This window comes from Fundulus heteroclitus, chromosome 16, assembly GCF_011125445.2.
Source record: "Fundulus heteroclitus isolate FHET01 chromosome 16, MU-UCD_Fhet_4.1, whole genome shotgun sequence".
Lineage (NCBI taxonomy): Eukaryota > Metazoa > Chordata > Actinopteri > Cyprinodontiformes > Fundulidae > Fundulus > Fundulus heteroclitus.
The window spans coordinates 23124586-23147541 of record NC_046376.1 but is presented as its reverse complement, the minus strand read 5'-3'; the positions used below and the strand labels follow the sequence as shown (position 1 = coordinate 23147541).

The 22956-nt window shown below is 43.0% G+C and overlaps 1 protein-coding gene across 1 annotated transcript; it reads right to left on the bottom strand.

Annotated features, from left to right (window-relative positions):
* Positions 1-401: 401 nt before the first annotated feature.
* Positions 402-18191, bottom strand: tecpr1b (tectonin beta-propeller repeat containing 1b). Its single transcript, XM_012872406.3, has 26 exons — positions 18059-18191; positions 17765-17864; positions 14994-15226; positions 14701-14880; positions 14407-14529; positions 12691-12813; positions 12021-12195; positions 11607-11707; positions 11412-11513; positions 8430-8557; positions 7753-8339; positions 6292-6404; positions 6058-6213; positions 5803-5952; positions 5547-5704; positions 5229-5356; positions 4907-4997; positions 4703-4799; positions 3516-3595; positions 3365-3421; positions 3116-3290; positions 2872-3007; positions 2667-2759; positions 2477-2583; positions 1097-1216; positions 402-552 (listed from the first exon to the last, which is right to left on the bottom strand). The coding sequence occupies exons 3-26, from the start codon at positions 15216-15218 to the stop codon at positions 412-414; spliced, it is 3546 nt and encodes a 1181-aa protein (XP_012727860.2). The 5' UTR covers positions 15219-15226; positions 17765-17864; positions 18059-18191; the 3' UTR covers positions 402-411.
* Between the last annotated feature and the right edge of the window lie 4765 nt (positions 18192-22956).

The window sequence follows — 22956 nt, the reverse complement described above, 5'->3', positions numbered from 1 at the left end:
TCCAAGATGAAAATACGCAGACGAGCTATTGCTTCGAACCGGTGGTAAGATCAGACATGCATTTGCTTCTGTTCTGAAAAACAAAAAAAGTCTAACAAGACATCCAGAAAGCTAGACTTGTTAGCTGTTTTTTTTATTTTTTATAATGATTTTTTTTTTTTTGCTTGGTACCATCTATCTTCACTGAATACTGAAACATCTTCTGTCTGTGCAAATCAGCCCTGCTGTAACATTCATCCATCGATCAAATCCAGCCAAAAATGCTTAGCCAGAAACTCATGGTTGTGCGGGTCCCTTATGTTAAAAGGGCTGTGGAAAAGGTCCGAGGAAAACACACGTATTTCCAGGCACAAAAGAGGGCTGAGTGGGGACTGTGGGGGGGGGGGGGGGGGGGGTGGGGGGGGGGGGGCGCTACACACACACGGCGCTCCCGTTCACTTGGGTCGCAGGTCGTTGGACGGCCGGGCTGCGTGGGGGGCCGCCGGGAGGAGCGTGGGGCCCCCGAAGGGGCTCTGCTGAGTTCCCTCTCACACTGATGTGCTCCCATCCTCCCTGGGAAACAAAGATTTGGGAATTATTGTTAGTTCAGGTGGATTTTATTTAGACGTATCAGAGTAAAAGCAGCTGGATACAAGTGGGAGCACAAGGTAAAACATTTTTATTTTAAAAAAAGTTTGAAAACTGCAACGTGCATCATTTTCCTTCTACTTCACATTATGCACTGCTTTCTATTGGTCTCTCCTTTGAGCTGGAGCAGGTCTACTGCTCAGCCTGTATATAGCTTAGTAAAGGTGTTGGATGCAATAATATATTCCAAAAGATTTCAGCACACTTTATCTGAGCAAGATTTCCCTTTTTAATGGGCGCATTCGGTCAGAAAGGCCTTCATCAGAGCATACAAAATACAGAATGGACAGACAGGTTAAAAACAGATCAGTCCTGCCCTGATCATTGACAGTATTGGTCTAACCCTTAAAATAGCTGTGAACAACATTTTGTACAAGTTCCTGATTGCAACATGAAATGTTGAGGTTAAGTACTTTTGCAAGGCTGTATAAAGTAAATAGAAATATAAGAGAAAATAGGCTCAACTCACCCCTATGCCATAGTCCCAGGACAGACCCTTGGGTTGCATGGGTCCCACACCCAGCCTGTGGCAGACAGCTCCAGGAGTCTCAGTAGGAAAGCCTGGGACTCCATCTGCTACGATCCAAACCTTGAAGCAAAAAAACTAGAATGTCAAACTTTAGCATTTGTATTGAATGGGTTAAGCTAGGGCTAGACGATAATTCAATAACAATATAATATCGATTGTTAGACGATAATGTTTCCTTCCTTTTGTATTCTAGCTATGTAGGTTAATACTACAGCCATTACATCCTCCCAACCAATCACAAACGCAGACCCAGGAACGCTCCGCCCCCTTCAAAGAGTTCAGAGAGCACATGTTCTTTTTTAAAAACTTGTAGTTTTGGTAAAAAAGTTGGTTGAATAAAGAGTTGCGTTTGAATTCCGTGTTTGTTCTTTATCTAAAAATAGGTTGCTTAGCAACAATATAAAATTGCCAGGGCTGCACTTTGAATTTGTTGATAACTATCGATATCGATCAATATTATTTCTGTTTTATCAATATGCTTTTTTGCTATATCGGCCAGCCCTAAGTTAAGCTATTCTCGGTATGTTGTTGTTAATATGTATTCTGAATTTGGTTTGAGCATGCGCAAAGGAGAAACCGAACCGGTTTCAGTTTTAATGGTTTTATTTGAACTAAGGAACAGGAAGTCCACTCCACAATGTTGGCCTACTTCATGTGTATTTCAAAGATATTGTTTGTGTTATGTCATTTTCTACTTTAATATAAATACATTTTTTATTTTGTCAATATTAAATGAAATGTTAAGTGAAATGTTAAATACTGAAACCGATGAAATTTAGTTTTAGGCCTACTTAGTCATGTTTGTGGTGGTCTATTGTTACAAGCCAAACATTAAATGCAAGTTAAAAGATTAAATTGTGTATAAGATGTATAACATGTTATTGAATAGGTATGTGTTTACTACCTGAAAAAAATAATAAATGTTTATATTTGTGTAAACAAATGTGGTTGTGGGCTTATTTGGAACACACATGTGCTTAAATGGTACTACGGTACCATTTAAGCCCATGTCAGACTTTTGACTTTATTCATAACATTTCTTTAATTTGTTCTTTAAAATATGGATAAGTAAATTAATACACTTTCAAATGAGTGATTAATCCATCATTTTAACAAATGATCATCTTTATAAACCATCTTAGTGTCTATGAAAAATATGTGAACCTAGATTTTGGTGGGCTTAATGGGTACGCTTACCCTAACTAGTATTAAAATTAAAATCTAAGGAGGTTGCTCTGGCACAGGATGTGCATTGTCTTTAAAACTGTGTTCACAGTTTTTTTGGGTTTTTTTGCATACGCTCCCTGTAGTCACACCTACCTGGTCCAGTGGTCCCACAGACACCTTGGTAGCGTTGCCAGAGAGGAGCTCCCAGGCGGAGCCCTGAGGGTAGCTGGGCGTGAGGCCCTGTCTGTACCACAGGTTACCTGAAAGAAATCAGCCAAAAATGAGATATGTTTCATTTATTACTTTTGTGATGTAAAAACAAGCAAAATCAAGTACAACTCACTGTTTTCATCTACAGCAAAGACAGAAGTGCGGCCGACGGAGAGCTGTCTGAGGTTCTGCCTCGGAGGAGAGGGGATGTGGTACCAGCATTCTCCTGCAGAGCGATAGAAACTTCTGAACCGGTCTGAAAACCGCTTCCTTTCTCATCTCATCCTATTCATGTGGTTTCGTCCTGACCCAAAGATCAATTTCCATATCCAACAGACCTGCAGGGTTTTGTGGAGACACTGATCCTCTGTAGAACACGGCTCCGTCCTTCGCGATGGCCCACACCTGATTGGCTCCTCCGATGGAGATCGACTTGAAGGGCTGATCTGTGCCAATGTGGAGCCAGGAGCTCCCCTGTGGGAACAGAAACGCTTCAAAATAGCTTCCAGGATTTTCGACTCACAAATCTGATTTCTAAATGATATATTCTGATAATGTGTTCTAAAAATGCAGATTTCTCACCGCAGGGTTCTGGGGACTCACTCCCAGCCGACACAGGACATCTCCCTTGTCACTGAGGGCCCACACAGGGACCTGCTCCAGTTTGCTCTGGGCCAGACACGGCATCAGAGAGATGTCACTCAGATGGATCGGCGGCACCGCCTTCCACGGACCTCTCACTGTTATCTTGCACCTCCTGTGTTAGGGACAGGTCGCTGTTAATGCTGCTGTGGAGACAGTTACAAACTGGAGGAGGGGAAGCGGGTTTACCTTGTCCATCTTCTGCGCCTCACAAAGTCCTTCATGGTTTTGTGGCCTTGAAATGTCCTGCGGGACAGGGACAATTCAGACAAATGGCTAAACTCTCTTCTTTTTTTCTTGTCAAACTTTAAACGGATCTTGAGAAATAAATGTTTCCTACGCTGGAAAGTCAGCAGCATATTGCCACCCTTCTTTGTCTGTTCCTCCAGGAACGCTGAAATCCACGGCCCACTCGGACACCTAAAACAGCAGTGGATGGCAGCAGACAGAAAACAACCATTAACTACAGGTTCCTTTACTCTTTTGGTTCCCGGTCAGTTTTTTTTTTTTTTGGCCCATTTTCAAAGACCGAAAACAAATGTTCTACATTTCTACAGTGACCAGGATTGATGCGTGAAACCTACAAAAACTAGAGACGGCATGGATGAACGGAGGAGCGGGTGAATGGATGGAATTGATTCAAATGGTCGGGTTGAATAAAATTGACAGATAAGTAGGTGGATGGATGCATTGGGATGTCGAAATAAATTTTTCCATACTTGCTCAGACCTGGAAAAAAACCCTTTTTCCAGACAGCAAGGTTTTAAAGGCTCTAGATCAGGGGTGTCAAACATACGGCCCGCGGGCCGGATCCGGCCTGCCGAACAATTTAGTCCGGCCCTGTGGCTAAATGCATTATCATTATAAAAAAAAAAAATAAAAAAAATAAAAATATATATATTTTTTTTTCCCAGTGTCCTGTCTGGCAATGTGGCAATAAGATGCCACAAAGAGCTCATCAGATTTGACTTTCACAAGTGGACAAGATAAAAGGAAGAGAATGATAAAACAATTATTGAAAAAAACATGTACTTTGTTTAATTGAAAATATGTAGTTCCTATATTGTCCGCGAGGGGCGCTGTGTTTTAATTAGATTAAGCTTTAGGTGTAGAAAATTTTAAATAATTTCTTAATTTGTATCTGTTTGATGTATTTTGTCATGCAGGACAGTGTTTTTAAGTTCCAAAAAATGTGAATAAATGTTTTTCAACATTGTATAATCACTGTGATCAGTTCTTATGCATAATGCACAAGTAAATGTTTAACTGAGTAAAAGTATTGTTGAAATTGCACATACTTTTCTTAAAAACGCTGAGGTTATTCATAATATATTGTGTAAAAGTGAAATTAATTCAATATAAAAATCAAGAAGTCCACTTTTATTAGTTCTATTTAATCTTGCAATGAGTTAACTCGTGTGGCCCTCTTGAGATCAGATTAAGCTGTATGCGGCCCCTAAACCAAAATGAGTTTGACACCCCTGCTCTAGATGAAATATAAGGAACTGATGTCCGGAGTCCTCTTACCCAGGACCACTGAGGGGAGGGGGGATGCGTGTTGCCTTTGGTGCACTCCTTAAACCCACTCTCGTCACTCCACATGGGCCGATCGGTGGGAAGCCCCCTGTTAGAGCATTTTTTTCATTGCGAAAAAAAACAAACAAAAGCAACGATATGTAACATTATTGCATGTAATCAACTGGAAATGTGTGTAAAGTGAAGGAGTCCTACTTGTCCGTATAACCGGTCATGGGGTTCCATCGCTGATTCTCATACACATGCATGCTCCTGACGTCAGTCTGCAGGTGCATGTCAGGGTTGACTGCAGCAGGAAACGCATAGACACGCAATGATAAAGAGTACGTTTTTACACGCGTCTGTGCATGTGCACCAAAGCCTCGACAGATGCTAGCGTTCTGAACCACGGCAAAGCAGTTCCCGCTAAGAAAAGAAAAAAAAAAAACACTTAAAAAGCTAAACGATCAAATTCTTGAGACAACCTCTCTAGAAATCAGCAGGAAGAAAAATATTCTGTCGCTAGGACATGCGTTACCCGGACTGGGCTGTTGCCCGAAGCTCCCGCTGTAGACCCAGGCAGTGCCGTCCCACCCGATGCCCCACACCAGCCCCAGACTGTTAGACTCTACGCAGCGCAGGTGGCCCGGGATCTGGCGCCAAAACCTGCAGCAGCGTACAGGCGGAAGCACCCGGCAAGTTAGCCGCAGCAAGAGACAGAGTTAACTAATGAGGATGTTAGCGACATGTCATTAAAACACCAAAAGCAAAGGCTAAGAATTAAGGCCACGACACAATCGACTGAGTCACGGGGCAAAGCAGAGGATCAGAGCACGCTCTTTGGTGTCGGGCTCACATAAGGTCGCAGGCCACGGAGTGAGCCGCAGCCTCCAGGGACAGGGATGGCTCGTGCACCATGATGTCTCCCTTGGAGGTGGTGGACCACAACGCCTGTCTGCACGGAGCCCCAGCAATACCTCGACACTCGCAGCAACAGTTTGACAACAGGTCCAGCTGTCAGACAAAAAGGGAGCGAGAGGCCAGAGAAAGGTCGCATTATCCCAAGCGTGAAACGGTCTACGGCATTTTTGCACGAAGACAAAAAGGTTTACCCAGTCGTTCATCTCCTTCTCTGATGGCGCTGCCAAGACCAGCGGCCATCTTTGTTTGGTTCTTTCGGCCGTGTACACGGCAAAAGTGTAGTGGCAGTCGTGCAGAACTGGTACTAGTGCCGTCACTTCGTTTATGAACACCTGAAGGTACTGGACAAGCGGCAACAGCGAATCAGTATTCATACGTTTGGCAGTTCTTGTCCTGTTCTGGTTGAAGCCCTTACTTCTCTCTAAGGTCAGGACATGAAAACCAACCTTCTTCTCATCGTATTGACTGTAATAGACGAAGAAGATGCTGTCCTTCCTCCCGTCAGACTTGGTGGACTGCTCGAGAGCAACGACTACGTCCAGCCAGCGCTGCGGCTTCCAGTCTCTCCACCAGCGGAATGCGCCTTTACGAACCCACACGGACTGGGAAAGAAACACCACACAGGATGAGAAACTGTTCACCCTAAAGCAGGAAGGAGGACAGTTGGGATTTCACTTTACGTTGCTTCTCTCCAAAGGTTTCCTGGTGATCTCCTGACGCTCCTGCTGCCGGGGCTGCTCGCTCCAGGCTGCTGATTGCACCGGAGTCAGAGACAGGGAACTGGTGAGAGGACCTGCCATGCAAACAGAGGTGGAAGGATGCAAATAAGGCACTAAATATCATAAAGGGTCGGGGGATATGCCTAAATGATTAGCTAATTTATCTCTTTTTCTTCCTAACTGTCCGACTTTCCCATAATCTTTTAAACTGGTCTTGATCAGTAAGTTCTCAGACCTTTGGCAGGTCTTTTTGTCATTTTTAACGTGGTACTTGTCCATTTTAAGATCAAAGTAAGGTCTTATTTTTTTCGTAAGCCACTAAACTCTGACCTATAAAAATTTCTGTCAAAACTGTACCAGCATTGTTTCAAGCATCAAACAGCTAACTTTAAGCTGGATCTTGCAGCTAGTAGTCTGTAACTAAACATTTCTAAAAGTTTCTTTCTATTATTTTAGCTCAAATCTACTATCCAAACCATTAACCAGAAGATCAGGCTAAACATAGCTGCAAAATCCTTGCTAGCTGCAGCTGACCCCCAAAATTATTTAGACCTCTGACAGATTAAGATTTAAAGTAATATTTTGATTTTACCAACACATTTCTTCTTTTTGGAAGTTTCTACCATTTTGCAGTAGCCTTCCAGGAGTCCAGTCTTGATCTGATTGAGAACTATGGAGGGAGCTAAAGTTCAGGGTGATGGCAACCAAAGAGATTTGGAGCACGTCACCAAAGATAAATGATCAAAGTACCAGAGAAAATGTGCAAAAACGTGCTCAGCAATTATAAGAAGTACATTTTTGCTTTGGTTTTAGAGAACAGTATGAATATGATATGTCAATGAAAAGACAAGTTCTTGAAATAAAAATGATATGTTGTTTTATTATTTAAAAAAAGATGATGTCAGAAACAAAGTTCTCAGCTAATTAAAAATATTTGTTATGAAAATGAAGCAGGTGAATAAACTACTTTTTGGCCTGTTTACTCTATATGAAAAGAAAATAAGTCTTGGAGGCCCTCTGCTGGTCTGGGGGTCCTGGGCAGAGACTTGATTGTATTTTTGGCTTGTTTGCTTTTATTTCCTTAGGCAGTCATTTTGAACTGAATACAAATGAGCCCCACCCTTTTCACATTCCCATTTGTAGGAAGAAAAACATCAGTTTTTTCACCCATGCCACCATTATGTCAAACTTCGTGTGAGTTTATTGTATGAAATGCCACTTAATGGTTTAAAGATGACAAAATACTCAAAGGGTTCTCTTTTTTAAAGCACTGTATTTTGGGGGGAATGTGTGGATGTGCGTGTACTTCCTGTCTTGCTTCTTTGTAAACTTTCAACAGACCCAATTATCATAATTATAATTTCTATCCCTGATTCCACTGTCCCACCATGAAATAGCCTCAGAGACTGGTTGTCCATATACCTGTAGGACTGAGCCAGCTGATCTGTGAACTCGCATCCACGTCGCATCCTCCACCGGAGACCCAAGTCCACACTGGTCCGTCCTCCTCCCCAATGCCCTGTGAGTTCTCAAGGGTTCCCAGGACGTCGCTCAGCAAGCGCCCTGCTGCCTGTCCCCCCCGAGCCGCCTCTGCCCCTTCTAGGTCCACGTTCATAAAGGGGACATCGTGCCCTGCGGCTGGAAGGGTGGGGAGGACCGGAGCTGGCGGCAGCTCCACGCTGTCCTCCTGAGGCATCTCTGTGATGGACGGCTGCGTGGCGGATATTCTGTCGCGGTCACAAACAAGGCTGTTGATGAAGCTGTCGCTGGCTGGGATGAAGGCTTTGGGAGCATCTTGCTGCGGGGCCGAGGAGGGTTCTTTTACCTCCTGGGGAGGGGCGGATGTGTCGGTTCCCCCCAAAGGGACAATAGAGGGAGCTGCAGCCTCCAATATCGGAGTAGCGCTGTGCTCTGAGTTAGCAGGACCCAACTCTGAGTCTGAATCAGTGCCGCTTGGGGCCGAAGCTTGTGAGGCCTCAGTCAGCTGGCCCCTGAACTCACACTCCTCCCTTATGAAAACACAAAGAGTTAAGCATTTAAGGTGTTGATTAAAGTCAGGTAGGAGTTATTCAAGACTTAGCGGATGTTACTCTGCAGACCTTGGCGGAATAAGCTTCTTATTACTGCCCCACTGGGCAGAAACCGGGATCCAGCCGTTTCCACTGGGCTCGGACTGGGTCACGCCCATCCTAAAATACAGCCCGCGATCCTCGCCAACGGCCCACACCTAACAGACGGAGACAAGGCGAAACGTACGTGGAAGAACGGCAGTGACAAGCAAGAGGGGTATGGTAGCTGTAAGCCGTTATACGCAGAACACCAAGTGAGCTATTTAATTAATTCAAGCTCAGTAATCCCCAAAAAAATACAATCTAATGAAACTATTTTCCGTTCTTTAAAAGACCAATCAGAGCAGCTGTTACTTTATAAGGCCATATACTGTAACTCTGGCCGCGGCTCCTTAAGCCATCCCCGTAACTGCAGCCCTCGGACATGAAATATGGGATATGATGACGGCGCCTTGGCCAGCTTCTAATTAGGGAGTCTCCCATATGAGAGGCCAGTGGGAAGTGGGAATACAGTCTGGGGATATTTTCAGGATGGGCCCTGAGGTGCGACTGCTGGCCAGAGCGACACGCTGCGCTCGTGTTACAGTGCTGCAGACGGGCAGGGGGACGGGAATGAGCGAATGACAGAGGGGAGCAGGGGGGGGGGGGAGCTGCAGGTTTGCAGCGCAAGCAAAGTCTTTAGCAGTGAGACACGGAGAGAAGAGTCTCTGCTCTTGATTTGTCCTGAAACCAGATCCAAGCGCAGGGCAAGACGGATCAGGCAGCGGAGAGGCAGTTCGGAGCGGAGAGAGAAAAGTTTTAATAAACCTACAAGGTTAGAAAACGTATGAACAATACATTTAAACTCTTTAATAAAGGGTTTTGGCGACTGTAGTGTTTTATCCTACTGTAGGCGCATGAGAAAGAGCAGAGCGCGAGCTGCAACAAGGCTTTAGTCCCATTTTGTTATGCTACACCCACAAACCTCAATGAATACATTGAGGTTTGAAGTGGCAGAGCAACACGAAGTAGTGCATAATTGTAAAATAGAATGAAAAGGGTGCATGATTTAAATAAAAATAAAAATAATAACTCTGGAAAGTGTGATGTAAATTTCTATCCAGTTTTTCCCGAGTCTACAATCTTACAGCGCTATGTTTAGCAACAATTACAGAAATTACAGTCTTTCACAAGTTGTCTCTCCCGTCTTGACCCAAACTTTACGCACACTAAATGGAGAGTCTCTGCCCCAAAGCATGATGCTGCCAACACCATGTGTCACAGAGAGGAGGGTGTGTTCAGGGCGATGGGCAGCGTTGGCTTTCTGCCGCCTGTTGCGTTTTTTCGTGCAGCTTGAAAAGGTCTATGTTTGGTCTCATTTGAGCAGAACACCTTCTTCCACCTTGTTAGCTGAGTCCCCTGCAAGGCTTATGGCTTGACTCTTCATTGTGTCTCCGATGAAGACACAGATGGTGCCGAAGCGTTGCTCTGCATGACGTTTGTGCAATAAGGCTGAAAACTGATCAGTGAGCTTTAGGCTCTTGTGCTTCTGCAAGTTTGCTGTCCTTCAGCTGTGAAGCGCCTGTTGAAGGCGTGCTTCCTAGCGCCTTGATTTTATTGACCAAATGAGAATTAGTCTGGTCTTCTTTCAACAATAGCTTTCAAGCTTGTGGAGTCAACAACCAATACTTATGATTTTGTTGCCTTCCTCTTCGGCTGATACGGCTGAAACCCAGATTGATTATAGTTACTAATAACTGGGGTATTTTAGAGGCCAGCTGGTTGTACTGAATTTTATTTTAGGAGAATCTGAATAAAGGGGACTTAATAGAAAAGCAAATCACACTTTCCAGACATTTTTTTGTGAAAAATGTTAAAGAAGTTCCGTTCAGACTATTAGACGCACTTAAAAATTCTTAAATCTTCTCAAAAATTAATGGTGCGCCTTAAAATCCGGCGCGCCTTATATATGATTACCGTTGTACTTATACTGACCGATTTTATATGGTACAATGGGCTCAAAATTTTGCTAAAATGTGTAAGTACACCTTTGGTAAGCAACGAAGCCGCTCCGTTCAATGGATATTCGGAGCATTACGGTACACTGATCGGACACCTGAGCTGTCTACAAGACTGCCTGACTGTAATTTCGAAACTCAAAGTGCATTCATGTAAAGAACCCCCACATACTCGGGTGTCATTCACTCTGCAGAGGTTCGCGTGTACTCGATGCGTACCCAAGGAGGCCCATACAAGTATTACATGCAGAGCTACATTTTTACTACCGTGTATGCGGTGTAAACTTCTTGGAAGCAAGAAGTCTTTACAATGAACTGTTTCATATGTGACACCGGGCTTGATATACTGAGCTGCTCCAAGCAGGTGGTCGCAAGGACGCGCGGCCTCACAGTCCCTCTCTGTTCTCACTGACAGGTGGGAGCCTGCTGGAAAAGAAAAGGCTCTAGATGCTCAGTTAGCTAATCACACATTTTACCATCCTTTAAGGCTGCTTAGTCCCACTGGCAGAAATGTGGGAATTGTAGGAATTTGCTACAAGAAATGTAGGAAACAGTACGCTCAACTATGAAGGATAAAACGTCCGCGAAGAGTCAGCATGGAGTCCGCCAAGCTCACAGTATGCACACAGTCTGCCTGAGTATGTGGAAGCCTTTAGGCTATGTGCTAGCAACAATAAACCTAGTAAGTTAATTTAACATAATTAAGTTTATTTTGGCCTTATGTTAGAAACAGGACAGTGTCGTCCAACTACTCTGTCCTCCCGACAGAGACGGGTAGCTCTCTCTCTCTCAGGAGAGGGCTGTGTACATGAAGTGGAGTGATATTACACACTTGGGAAGAATATTTAAAGGCGCCTTATAATCCGGTGCGCCTTATATGTGGACAAAGACACGCATAGACACGTTATGGCCCGAAAAGGACAGTATGTGCTGCTGTTTCTTCGGTTATACTCCCAGTTCTGTGCTCTGAGGTTTGTGGTTAAAATGTGAGAACTGCGTAAAAATCTCCTCTAACCTGGTCGTTGAGTCCCACGTCCACCATCATCATCTCCCCTCCGATACTGATCCAGCCAGAGCCGCAGGGGTTGTGGGAGTTTACGCCACGCCTGAACCACACCTGGACACACATAGACACGCGGGTCGAGACGCGGCGCACAAAGGGGAACCTACAAGCGCTCAGCTCACTTTACTTGAAATTCGCCGGGTTTACCTTGTAGTCCTTTGTGACCACCCACACAACGCTGACGCCGACGGCCACGTGAAGAGCCTCCACCTCCTTTGAGGGTGAGTCCACCTCCAACCAGGAGGTACCTGACAGGAGAACACGCGCAGCGCTGAAGCAGGATGTCCCGTAAAATGGGTTGTCCCACAAAATCAAAACGCCACGCCTGCACTTTCTATAAGGGCATTTATCAGTCAAGACATACAATGCAAAACAGTTTCTAATGTCAATAAAACATCTAATAGATTATCTCTGTATAGAACTTTACTCAAGAGCTACATAATTTACAAAAATCAAACTGTTGAAATGACTATTTCTGGGGTCACTGGACAGCCTTGTGGAAGGACAAGGACAAAAAATGATCAGAACCAGGGATGGACTGTGTGCCACACTGATGCAGACCTGTTGGGCTATCCAGACTGAGGCCTGTACGAACCAGCAGGTTTCCGTCCCACAGCAAAGCCCACAGGAGGTCCCCGGGGCCGGCTGATAACTGTGCAACTTCTTTGGGAACTTCCACCTCCTCCCAGCCGGTGCCCTCTGGCACACGGGGGTGGATTCCCTCTCTGAACCACACCTGTGTGGCAAAAATCATTTCAGTAGATCATCAGGTCATCGGGTCCGATCATCATTTGGATGATGATCGGACGGCATTTAGGCATAAAGTTATAATCTCAGGTTTCACTTCCAACAAGCATTATGTTGCGTTTTCGTAAACTGTTAGCTCTTTTTAATTGAACAAAATCAATATCCTCAGCTCTCATGCCCATCTTGGCTCAGAAAACCTTTAAGTTTGGGCTTGGTATTTACATGAAGCGGTGCTGCCCTCTTGTGGCCATAGATGTTCATTAAAGGGAAAATATCTGGATGTGCTGACATAAAAAAGAAAAATACTGCAAACCACAGGGAAGCCACTAAACTGAGTATCAGGGATGCACACAAACGTGACCCCGTACATCAGCAAGTATCGTAAAATTTGTTGAATATCCAAAAATTTCCTTTAGATTTAGGAGCTAGTTAGCGTTTGTTTGGGTCAGAAATATTAAACCTCAGCTGCGACTGTCTGACTGACCTGTCCTTGCTGTGACACGCCCCACAGGTATGGATACCTCCCAGACTGGTCGCTCATCTCCCAGCCACCGCAGCTGATGTCACACAGCGGCAGGGGGGGCTTCCTAGGATTATCCAAAGGGATCTGCAATGAGACAGCAGAGGAGGATTTATGGATCACATTAGCTTTGACTTTCAAGATTTCCTCTTGGTGTGCCAAATAAATATCCACATAACAGGAGGTAAAGCTGTACGGCAACTCCCAAAACAGATACCGTAAAATGTTTAATTAAAATGTTGTCGTACTGAAGAAAATAACTGCAGTAATATACAGTGGCTTGCAAAAGTATTCCCATCAAATGAAATGTTACATTTTGTTATGTTACAAATACAAATTTCAGAACATATTACTGGGATTTTATGACAGATGACCTTAATCAGAGAAGTTCACGGTGACTTTGGGGGAGCTGCACAGGTCCAAAGCTCAAATGGGAAAATATGTTGGCGTGGCAAATATAAATCCTGCAATCTACAAATCTGACCTTTATGTAAGATTAGCAAAAAAAAGCTGCAGTTGAGGGGAAAAAGTAACTAGAAACCTTATTTAAAGTTATGCAGGGGACAAAACGAACCTTTGGAAGAATGAGCTCTGGTCGGGCCAGAGGGAAACACTAATTCAGTCAGAAAACTAACACAGTATCACCTTGAATAAACCACATGCTCAAGGAAACACGGTGGTAGCAGCATAAACACGAGACAATGTTGGAAGAAAACCAGTTGGAGGCTGCAAGGGTCATCTCAGGACATCTCAGGTCATCTCAGGACCAAAACTTACAGCCAGCACAACCATGTCAGGATCTTTGGCAAGACCTGAAAACTTGCAGACGCTGTCCATCCAATCTAACCTAGCTTGCACTACTTGTCAAAGAAGTATAGATAAAAATATCAGATTCTATATGCAAAAAACTAGTAGAAGCGTACCATAAAAGACTTGCATATTTAATTCCACTTAAAGGTGGTTTCTACTAAGTAGTAATTCATGAGGGGGCTGAATATAAAATTATCTGGAATAAGTTTTTAGAACCATGATTTTTTCTTCCTTCTCACAGTGATGCTACATTGTGCCGGTCTATCGCATAAAGGGGCGACTGTGGTTTGATGGGTTTACTTGATGAGTCGTCTGGCAGTCAGAAGGTTGCGGGTTCGATTCCAGCATCCCCTTGCCACATGTCGATGTGCCCCTGGGCAAGGCACTTAACCTCAAATTGCCTACCGAGCTGCGTCTCAGTGTATGGGGAGTGTTGGCCTAGTGGTTAGAGCAGCATGCTTGCACTCAGAGAAGGATGCAAGTACCCGGTTCGATCCCCAGTGCTGGCACTCTGGGTCCCTGAGCAAGACCCTTAACCCCAGAACCCTTCCCGGACGCCGCACATGGCAGCCCACTGCTCCCCTAGGGTGATGGGTTAAAAGCAGAGAACACATTTCGTTGTAATGTATGTTTCAATGACAATAAAGATGATATTACTATTAAAGTCCCGTAGACGGAAGCTTGAGACTGTTGTTTGTTTTACGCCTGTAGGTTTTCTACCGTGAGCATGAAGTTAACTGGTCAGATTCAAGGATCATAATCTGAAACAGGATTTTGTGGTTGGAAAACATCACCATCACAAACTGCCCTTTCTACTCTCAGTGCAGCTGTACTGACACAGACGTAGAGAGAAATCGGTGCTTGGCAAACCTTCGCCCATGTGCCTTGTGCCGTGTATCGTCTGTAACGGATCCATCGTCTACGACGGACGCAGGAGTTCCACTTCTTGTCTGGGGAAAAGTTGGCCGGAAAATCCACAGCATACTCCCAGCCCTACAGAACGAGAGAAATAAAGTGCTTGGTGCCGGCCAAAGATGCTCTCCTCCTTCCCCCCCTTCCCTCCCTTTATTGATCCAATGACCCACAATGAGAGATAGAAAGAGAGAATAAATAAGCTGTGTGCGAGGAACTAAAACGCTGATGAAGGTCTGAGGCGTTCCTCACCCCGGTCTGGCTGGGTTCTCCGCAGCTCTGATCCACGTACCAGTCACCTTCCCACTCCCAGCTCCGAGAGGGCAGCTGGAAGCTGTGGAGCGGCTGCGGGTTCATCCCGGTGACGTCGCTCCAGGGCCAGCGGTCGGTGGGCAGCAGCACGTCAGTGAAGCCATCCACCGGGTTCCACCTCTGACAGTGAACACACATGGGATGAACTCTAGAATGTAGCTTCGTTGAAATAAAAAAAAAAGCAACATGCTCAGAGCAGAAACAGAGTTTTTTTTTTTTTTTTTTGGCTTGACCTGGTTCTCATAGGTCTCCTCCCGGAAGCGGATGTTGGTCTCGCTGGGCATTATGTTCAGATAGATGTGGTGATCGCAGCCGATGCCCCAGCAGCGTCCCTTGCCTGCAGTGACGCGCTTCAGCTCCAGCAGCATGTCGTCGGCGCGGACCCAGCGCTGGCCGGCTGTGGAGAGGCTGTACACTCTGCCGTACACATCCACGGCCCACAGCAGTGTGATAGGCATGCTGGCTCCTAGCAGAGACAGGGAACGGCACGCATGGCTGTGGAGTTACACACTCACTAAATTCCCTGCAGCAAATTTCTCTCTCGTTTTGTGTGGCAGCCTTTGACATTAGCAGATGACCTTTATTGTGCCATTTGATCTCAGCTTAATGAGCAGGTGCCCTTTCTTAGACTTGGTATACTAAAACTGCATGCCATGTTTTAATCCATTTAAGTCTTATTTGCTTCAGTTAGTCTCTCCTTTCACCGTCCTTTTAATTCATAAAGACCTCCATGACGAGAATCAGAAACCAGCGAGCTCAACAGCATAAAATAACTGAATCAAAGGGGGATAATAATTATATTAAAGATTCCTGCCTCTGTCTAGGTTTGTTGTCGTCTTCAGCAAAATCGCCAAACAGGCTTAAATCGCAGGCAACCGGACTTTCACTCAGTTTTTCCAAAAATGTTTTGACGCCTATCCAGGAGTCTCCAGGAATCTTTGTCAAAGACTCCTGGACAGGTGTTGAAACGTTTTCGGAAAAACTGAGTGAAAGTCCGGTTGCCTCCACTTTAACCACGATTGTTCTTGCGATTAACCGGATAATTGATAATTTGCACAGGCACTTCAGAAAAATGTTCTTTTTTTTTTTAATGCCTTGCACTAATCTGTGCAGATGCATAAAAATGGCATCAAAAACTGCTGACATGTGGATGTAAAGGCCCACTTTTCTGTCCCTTTTTCTTTGCAAATAAGATAAAGCTCACTTTTTAAGTAAGTCAAACAAGATTGATTTCAGTCTGTACTTTGCATCATTCTAACCCATGAATACATTTTTATTTAAAGCCCTCTACTGTGGCTCTGGCTGTACGCTTAGGCTCAGTGTCCTAGTGGAAGGTGAACCTCCATCCCAGTCTCCAGTGTTTTGCAGCCCCCAACAGGCTTTATTATCCTGTGTTTTGCTCCCTCCCTCTCCCCATCATCTCACACCAGCTTTCCTGTCTCTGCTTAAGAAAAGCCTTCCTACAGCATGACATTTCCAACTCTATGTGTCACCATGCATATTGTGTGTTTAGGCCCATATGCAGGTTTTTTTTTTTAGCATGAAGGTGAAAAGGTTTCATTTTTGTCCAACAGCAAATTCACCCCATATGTTTCCTTGTGTTCAAAAGGGATTTTTTTAAAGTTTTCTTCTGGCCACTCTTCCATAAAGGACAGGTGTGTGCTGTCTACAGCTAATTGTTCCCCCGTCAGCAGGTTCTCCCTCCTGGGCTGTTGATCTGTGCAGCTCCTCCAAAGATACCTCTGGCTTCTCGGCTGCTTCTCTTATCAAAGCCCTCCTTGACCAGCCTGTTAGGACGGCCAGATTGAGGTAGGTTTAAATTTGTGATGTCATTTATAGCCTAACCCTGCTTTGACCTTGCTTCTCCACACCTTTATCGCTGACTTGTTTGCTTTTATGATTTATGTTGGTTACTAATGTTCTATAACAACAATATAATAGTGATGAATATAATTCCACTTAATATGCACTATTTGGTGTTGGTGTATCTAATAAACACTCACAAAATCATTTTTTTTGGTTTTAATATGAAAAAATGGAAAAGAAAAAAATCAAGGAGATGGATGCTCTCTCAAGGCACTGTGTTTGAAAAATTCAGAATCAGGTAATTATTTATAAACATTATATACAATGCCATATAATGTTTTTTGAAGACAACTTCAATTAAAACAATGTCATTACCTGAATCTGAATTTTTCAAACACAGTGCCTTGAGATAGCATCCATATACTTGATTTTTTTATCCCATTGTATATAATGTTTCCAAATAATGAATAGAATGTCTAATGGATCCCTTTCGGTATAACTAAATTATTTATTAATTCATTAAGTTAATTATTACAAAATTATTGAATAATAATCTTTTCTTGTTGACTTTGTTTAATCCTCATCACCATTGTTGTTGTTATTATTATTATTATTATTATTATTAGTAGTAGTAGTAGTAGTAGTGTTAGTAGTAGTAGTAGTAGTAGTAGTAGTAGTGTCATTGATAACTAATTTTGTTATTAACAAACTACTACTACTACTACTACTACTACTAATACTAATAATAATAATAATAATAATAATAATAATAATATTAATTATAATAATAATGGTGATGATAATTAAACAAAGTCAACAAGAAAAGATTATTATGATTATGAAAAACCAAGGGGGTTATATTTTGAAATTCATGACCGGAAGTCATGCTTTTATTTTGACTGGCGCACATGACAGTTGCTTTATCGACTGATACTAATCCGCTAGGACACTAACAATCACTGTGGCAAAGAAAAGCTAGCCTTATGCGTTCAACTGGGCCCGTGTCCGTCTGTTTTAAAAGAGCCATAAACACGTTAAAATGAGACCAATAACTAAACTTGATCTTTAAGTCAGCTGTAGAGCCACAGAGTCAACATCGCACTCCCCCTTTTACCTGGCGTGAACTTATATGAATCTACAGTAGTGTGTTGCAGGGATGTCAACTCAGTACAGTCAGAGGAGTCTAACAGGAGCCCACCTGGATATTTACTGGGTCCGACGCGCGGTTGTCATGGGAAATACCAACAGCGTCATGACATCAGGTGCGACAGCAGCAGCTGCCATCTGCGCGATCCATCCTGCGACACGTTCACAAAGCAATGTTTAAAAGCACCGAGCGAGTAAATGTCACGCTGAGATGCACGAGCAGCACAGAGAGAATGCAAATGCCTCTAGGTGGGCTGTAAGCAGTTTACATCTTCAATTAGTCGGCGGCAGTGAGATGGCCCAACCTGCAGGGATGGGCTAAAAAAGCACAAAATATTTTACTCACGCTTGCTCAAGGACCTCCCCCCAGAGAAGCTAAGAATAAAAATCCAGCGTCATTCATCCACGGCATTTATTTTAGACCAGAGGATTGTCCTGTCCAACTCCCGAGCCCACAACAGGAAATGGAGGAAGCGCGTTTGTGATTGGATGCAGCGCTGCGGGGAGTGCGCGATCCCGATCTCTGATTGGTCCAACTGGAAAGCCGCAGGTCTCTCTCTTTTTTTTTTTTTTTTTTTTTTTTTACCCCTCGCCACTACTGGCCTGCAGGATTGTTTTAATAATTTATTCTGCGGCGGGTTATTAATTATTAAAGATGAAGCTTTGGTGACAGATGACACCACAGTGTCACAAAACACCATAAAACAAACACAATAACTTTAACTTCTGATCAACATTGTTGTAAAAATAATATTCTCAATTAAGCCCTATGCAAAACGCTTTTTAACATAGCATTGGTGTTTACGGTTCCTGTACCCGTCATATGAGCAAGGTCAGATCCAAAGGTCCCTCTGTTGGATGTTTAACTATTTAAGAGAGTTTTAAAAAAAATAGTTTCTCTGTGAAGATTTAATCTGTGCATAAAATGAATTGGACAACATGACTTTTGAGAGGTTTGAAGTCTTTTAAAAGTTTACATCAAATAAGTCAAACTGAAGGCAATATATTCGGCCCTCACGAACCAAAAAACATTATCATGTCATAAAGGAGAGGCATATATCATTTTAAATCTGTAGAAAGTAGCAAAAACTGTGCCTCCTGTAGCAAATGTTGATTTTAAAAAACTGTGTAGTAACAGCATCCTGCCACGAGATGTCACTTTTTCCACAACACATTGAGACGGCCCAGAAATGTCTGAAAGAGAAAAAGGGAATGCAGAATTTTTAGAGTCTAAAGTGTAACTCCTCCCAATAACAACTTTTTTTTGCGCAGATAAACTGTATAAACTGGGCCTAAGAGTGCTATCTTTATGCTGCTGAGATTGTTTTTTACATTTTTATGTGAACTGAAATGAAATTATAAAATCAAAAGTGTCGTCTGTACAGGTTCAACCAGCCCCTTTAAAGACTTCATGATGCCCAAGTGGCCCAACATAGGAATGAGTTTGACACCATTGGATGTATGCTAAGTGCTTGATCAGCACACCTTCTCCCCCTTCAGAATCTTTATTAAACCTTGCAAGAAAAACATTATAAATGTATATCGTCAACAATGTCTTCATTTAATTTCCTCTCAACTTATTGAACTTATTTTGAACCTTATATTGAAATAAAAGTGGCCCCCAACATTTTTGTCCCCATGAAAAGTGTTAGCCAGCAGGCTGTCACAGCTTTTAGTGCTTATCTTGAAAAGTGGCAAAAAGGACCTGTACGTTTAAACATTAAATTATTTTAGTAGACGTTTCTGTCCGAGCAGTAATAGAATAAGGGCTTAAAACAGAAATAAGAAGAATAAACTATTCTAGAGCTGAATAGAGCATTTATAGATTAAAACTAATATTTTGTCGTTGGATGTTTCATTCTCATTGAGGGTCTCTCACTCACTCCTCTGGGTGAATTATTAAAGCATGTGAACCCAGAGATGTTCCACATTAAAGGTTTATGGACGTGGCAGTAGTGTAGATAGAGCTGAAGAGCTTTTAAAAAGCGAACCAGCAGCTTATTATTCAAATAATAACGGATGATATTTGAATCAGCTGACGATGGAAGGCAATGTTGTACTCCGAGATAAAGAGGCTGGCTGCAGTACGCTGCATGCAGCATAGTATGGCAAGCTATTTGTGGATTTATTCTGATAACTGGCACAATTTCCCTTTGGGTACATTTTATTGTGTTGTGTGAACACCTCAGTGCTGTAGTTAACCAAATCCGCTTACTAGCGATGCATTTTGCCAGTAGAGGCATTTCCACAGATCTGTGCAGGCAAGAAAGTATTTCCGCCACTCACAGGTATCAGGTTTTTTTAATATTCTGTCACACTTGCATGTTTCAGATTGTCAAAAACCTTTTTCCAGAGCACAATGATAACCTGAGTAAAAACAAAAAGTAGTTTTCATTACTTTAATGCATTAAGATAATAAAGCTACCTAACCTAACATGACCCTATATCCTAATAACTGGTTATGTCACTCTCAGCTGCAACAACATGATCAAACATTCACGATGACTGGAAATGAGTCTTTTAGCATAGCTGTTTTTTGATTAAAGATCTCACTCTGACCAAAAGTTGGGCAAGAAGGGCCTTCATCGTGATATTACATTGAGTTGAACTAATCTTTCATCATGCAGATAATGTTCCTGGCAATTGTTAGAACAGACGCAGTGTTCATGACAATGAAGCCGTTCTGAGGAACTGTTTAGTTAGCTGCATGTCAACACATGTCAAATAATGCCTTTCAAAAGGCATTACTCAGTAAGCTCCTGAATGGATCCCACCTTTGTTTTCAACACATGTTGGTGTCCTTCAGTTAGACTTCTGGTTCCACCCAGTGCAATCAAATGATGTGGAAATGCTTGTCTCTGGCACCAAATAAAAAAAAAAGGTTTAAAAGAAAGATACCTCTGTGGTTGGCTGGGGGATAATAATGTGCTACAAACACACCAAATTCATCCTTAGCACCTGAGGATATCACAAGGGTGTGACTTCTGTGTGCTGGTTTAATGCGGACTCAGAAGAAGATGAGGGAGACAGAGAAAACCATCAAAGAATTATGGCCTTAACTAAATGCTTAATTTGGACCCAATCCCCCTACAAATTTGGTTGTGTTGCCTTTGAACTTTCTATTTTGTTCATTGTCTAATCTTATGGTAAATTCTGCTTTGTTTTGCATCCATATACTGTACCTGCAGTGGAATCTAGAATCCAGTTTAACCTGTACTTTTTTTTTTTTTTGCACCATTACAATTCGTTTGTCACTGAAAAGACACTAATGAAACGTGGGATTCATTAGGAAGTGAGACAATAGAACCGAGATTAAAAGTATGCCGTCTTATCAGGTTATCCAAGGCTGTTTTCCTGCTATTAGAGCCTGCAAGTCCTGAAAGGCCTTCCTCTCTTTTAAATTCTCCATTCTGCTGTCTTAAACGTTCCCTTAGACCGTTTTTTGATAAGGAATCAAGAATCTTTTATTATCACCATATGTTACCACAGTGATATTTTGTTTGAGGCAGACAACGGCTGCACAACACACACAGACACAACACACTTATAATTTACTGGAGTTTTTTTTTTTTTTTTTTTACATTAAAGCATGCAAGTTTGTATCAGAGTCCAAGAGGTCTGATATCAGTCCCTTTGCAAATGATATGAACCATGTTACATGGATGAGTCCTTCCTTTAATTAAGCAACATTTTTGTGCAGTGATCTTAAGGCTTCATTTACAGAAATGTATAATTCAATATTCATGAGAATAAGGGTGAGCAAATATACAGTAACAGTAGTGTGATTGTGACATAATAGACCACAATCTACTCAGCAGGGGTGATATCCCTCACAGCTCTTGGAAAGAAGCTATTTTTGAGTTTATCAGCTCTGGATTTGATGCTTCTGAAACGTTTACCTGATGGAAGAGGGGCACAAAGTGCATTGCCTGGGTGGATGGGATCAGTGGAGATGCCTCTGGCCCTTTTCTGGGCTTTATGAACTGAGTCCAAATCCTGTAGACGGCATCCCACAATCCCATCTGCTGTTCTCACCACTCGTCTTTCCTCTCCTGCACTGTGCAGCTCCCATACCACACAGTTATGCTAGGACAAAAAATAAGTTTCTATTGTAGCAATGCAAAGGTTTTTTAGCAGCTTAGTGGAAAGTCCAGTTTCATGAGGAAGAGGAGCCATTGTTGGACCTTCTTCACGAGGTGGGAAGGTTTCTCTGTCCAGGAGGGGTCAGAGGAGATGTGAATGCTCCGGCATCCAATGCTGTCCACACCTTGCCGTGTATGCAGAGAGGAGCATGTTCAGTCTTCCTGGACCTCCTGTAGTCTGTTATTACCTCTTTGGGTTTGTTGGTGTTCAGGATGTTCCTTTTGAACGTTCCCTTTTAGCTAGTCACATTTAATGTTTACGCCTTGCAGTAAGAAGGTTGTGGGTTTGAATCCCAGCCTGGTGTCTTTGTGAGTTTCCGTGTTCTCCCCTGTGGATGCGTTGGTTCTCTTTATGGGTACTCTGGGTTCCTCCCATAGTCCAAATATATGACTGGAAGGTTAACTGGCCTCTCCAAATTGTCTTTAAGTATAAATATTTACAAGCTGTTTGTCCTGTTCTTCTTTGTGTCGTTCTGTGATGGACTGGTGACCCTATGGCTGCTGGAAATAAGTACCATGAGATAAGTACATTTCTATAAAGTAAACAATTAAAGCTCACTGACTGACTTTGAGACTGACAGGAAAATAAAATATTTGAATCAAGGAAATCAATAGGATTTTAGTGCACAAATTGTCATGGATTGCGGAGGGTTGCAGACCCAAAGTGCAGCAGAGACGAGATTGAGCCTGGGTGTGAGTGAGGATGATGATATTCAATGATGAAGACAAGGAAACCTATAGAGAACGGGGAACGCAGGAGCCAGGAACAACAGAGGTCAACAGTGAACAGAGCGACGGGGACCGATGCAGACTAACGCAGAGAATCCAGCGGCTAACAAACAGAAACTAGGAACTTAAATACATCTGTGGAACAATTGGCCGCAAGACAATCAGTAATCAACAGAATACCAAACGTCTGGGGGACAAGACGAAGCCGAGGAACTGAGGAAGGCATGTAACAGAAATAAACTATAAACAAAACATAAACAACAGATGATTGTGACAGAAATAGCGTTATCAATTTCTAGATTCATTGGTCCATCCATAAAGTCCAAATTAGGACAAAAAGAATGTACTCCATTTTCTTATCTTCTAGATATGC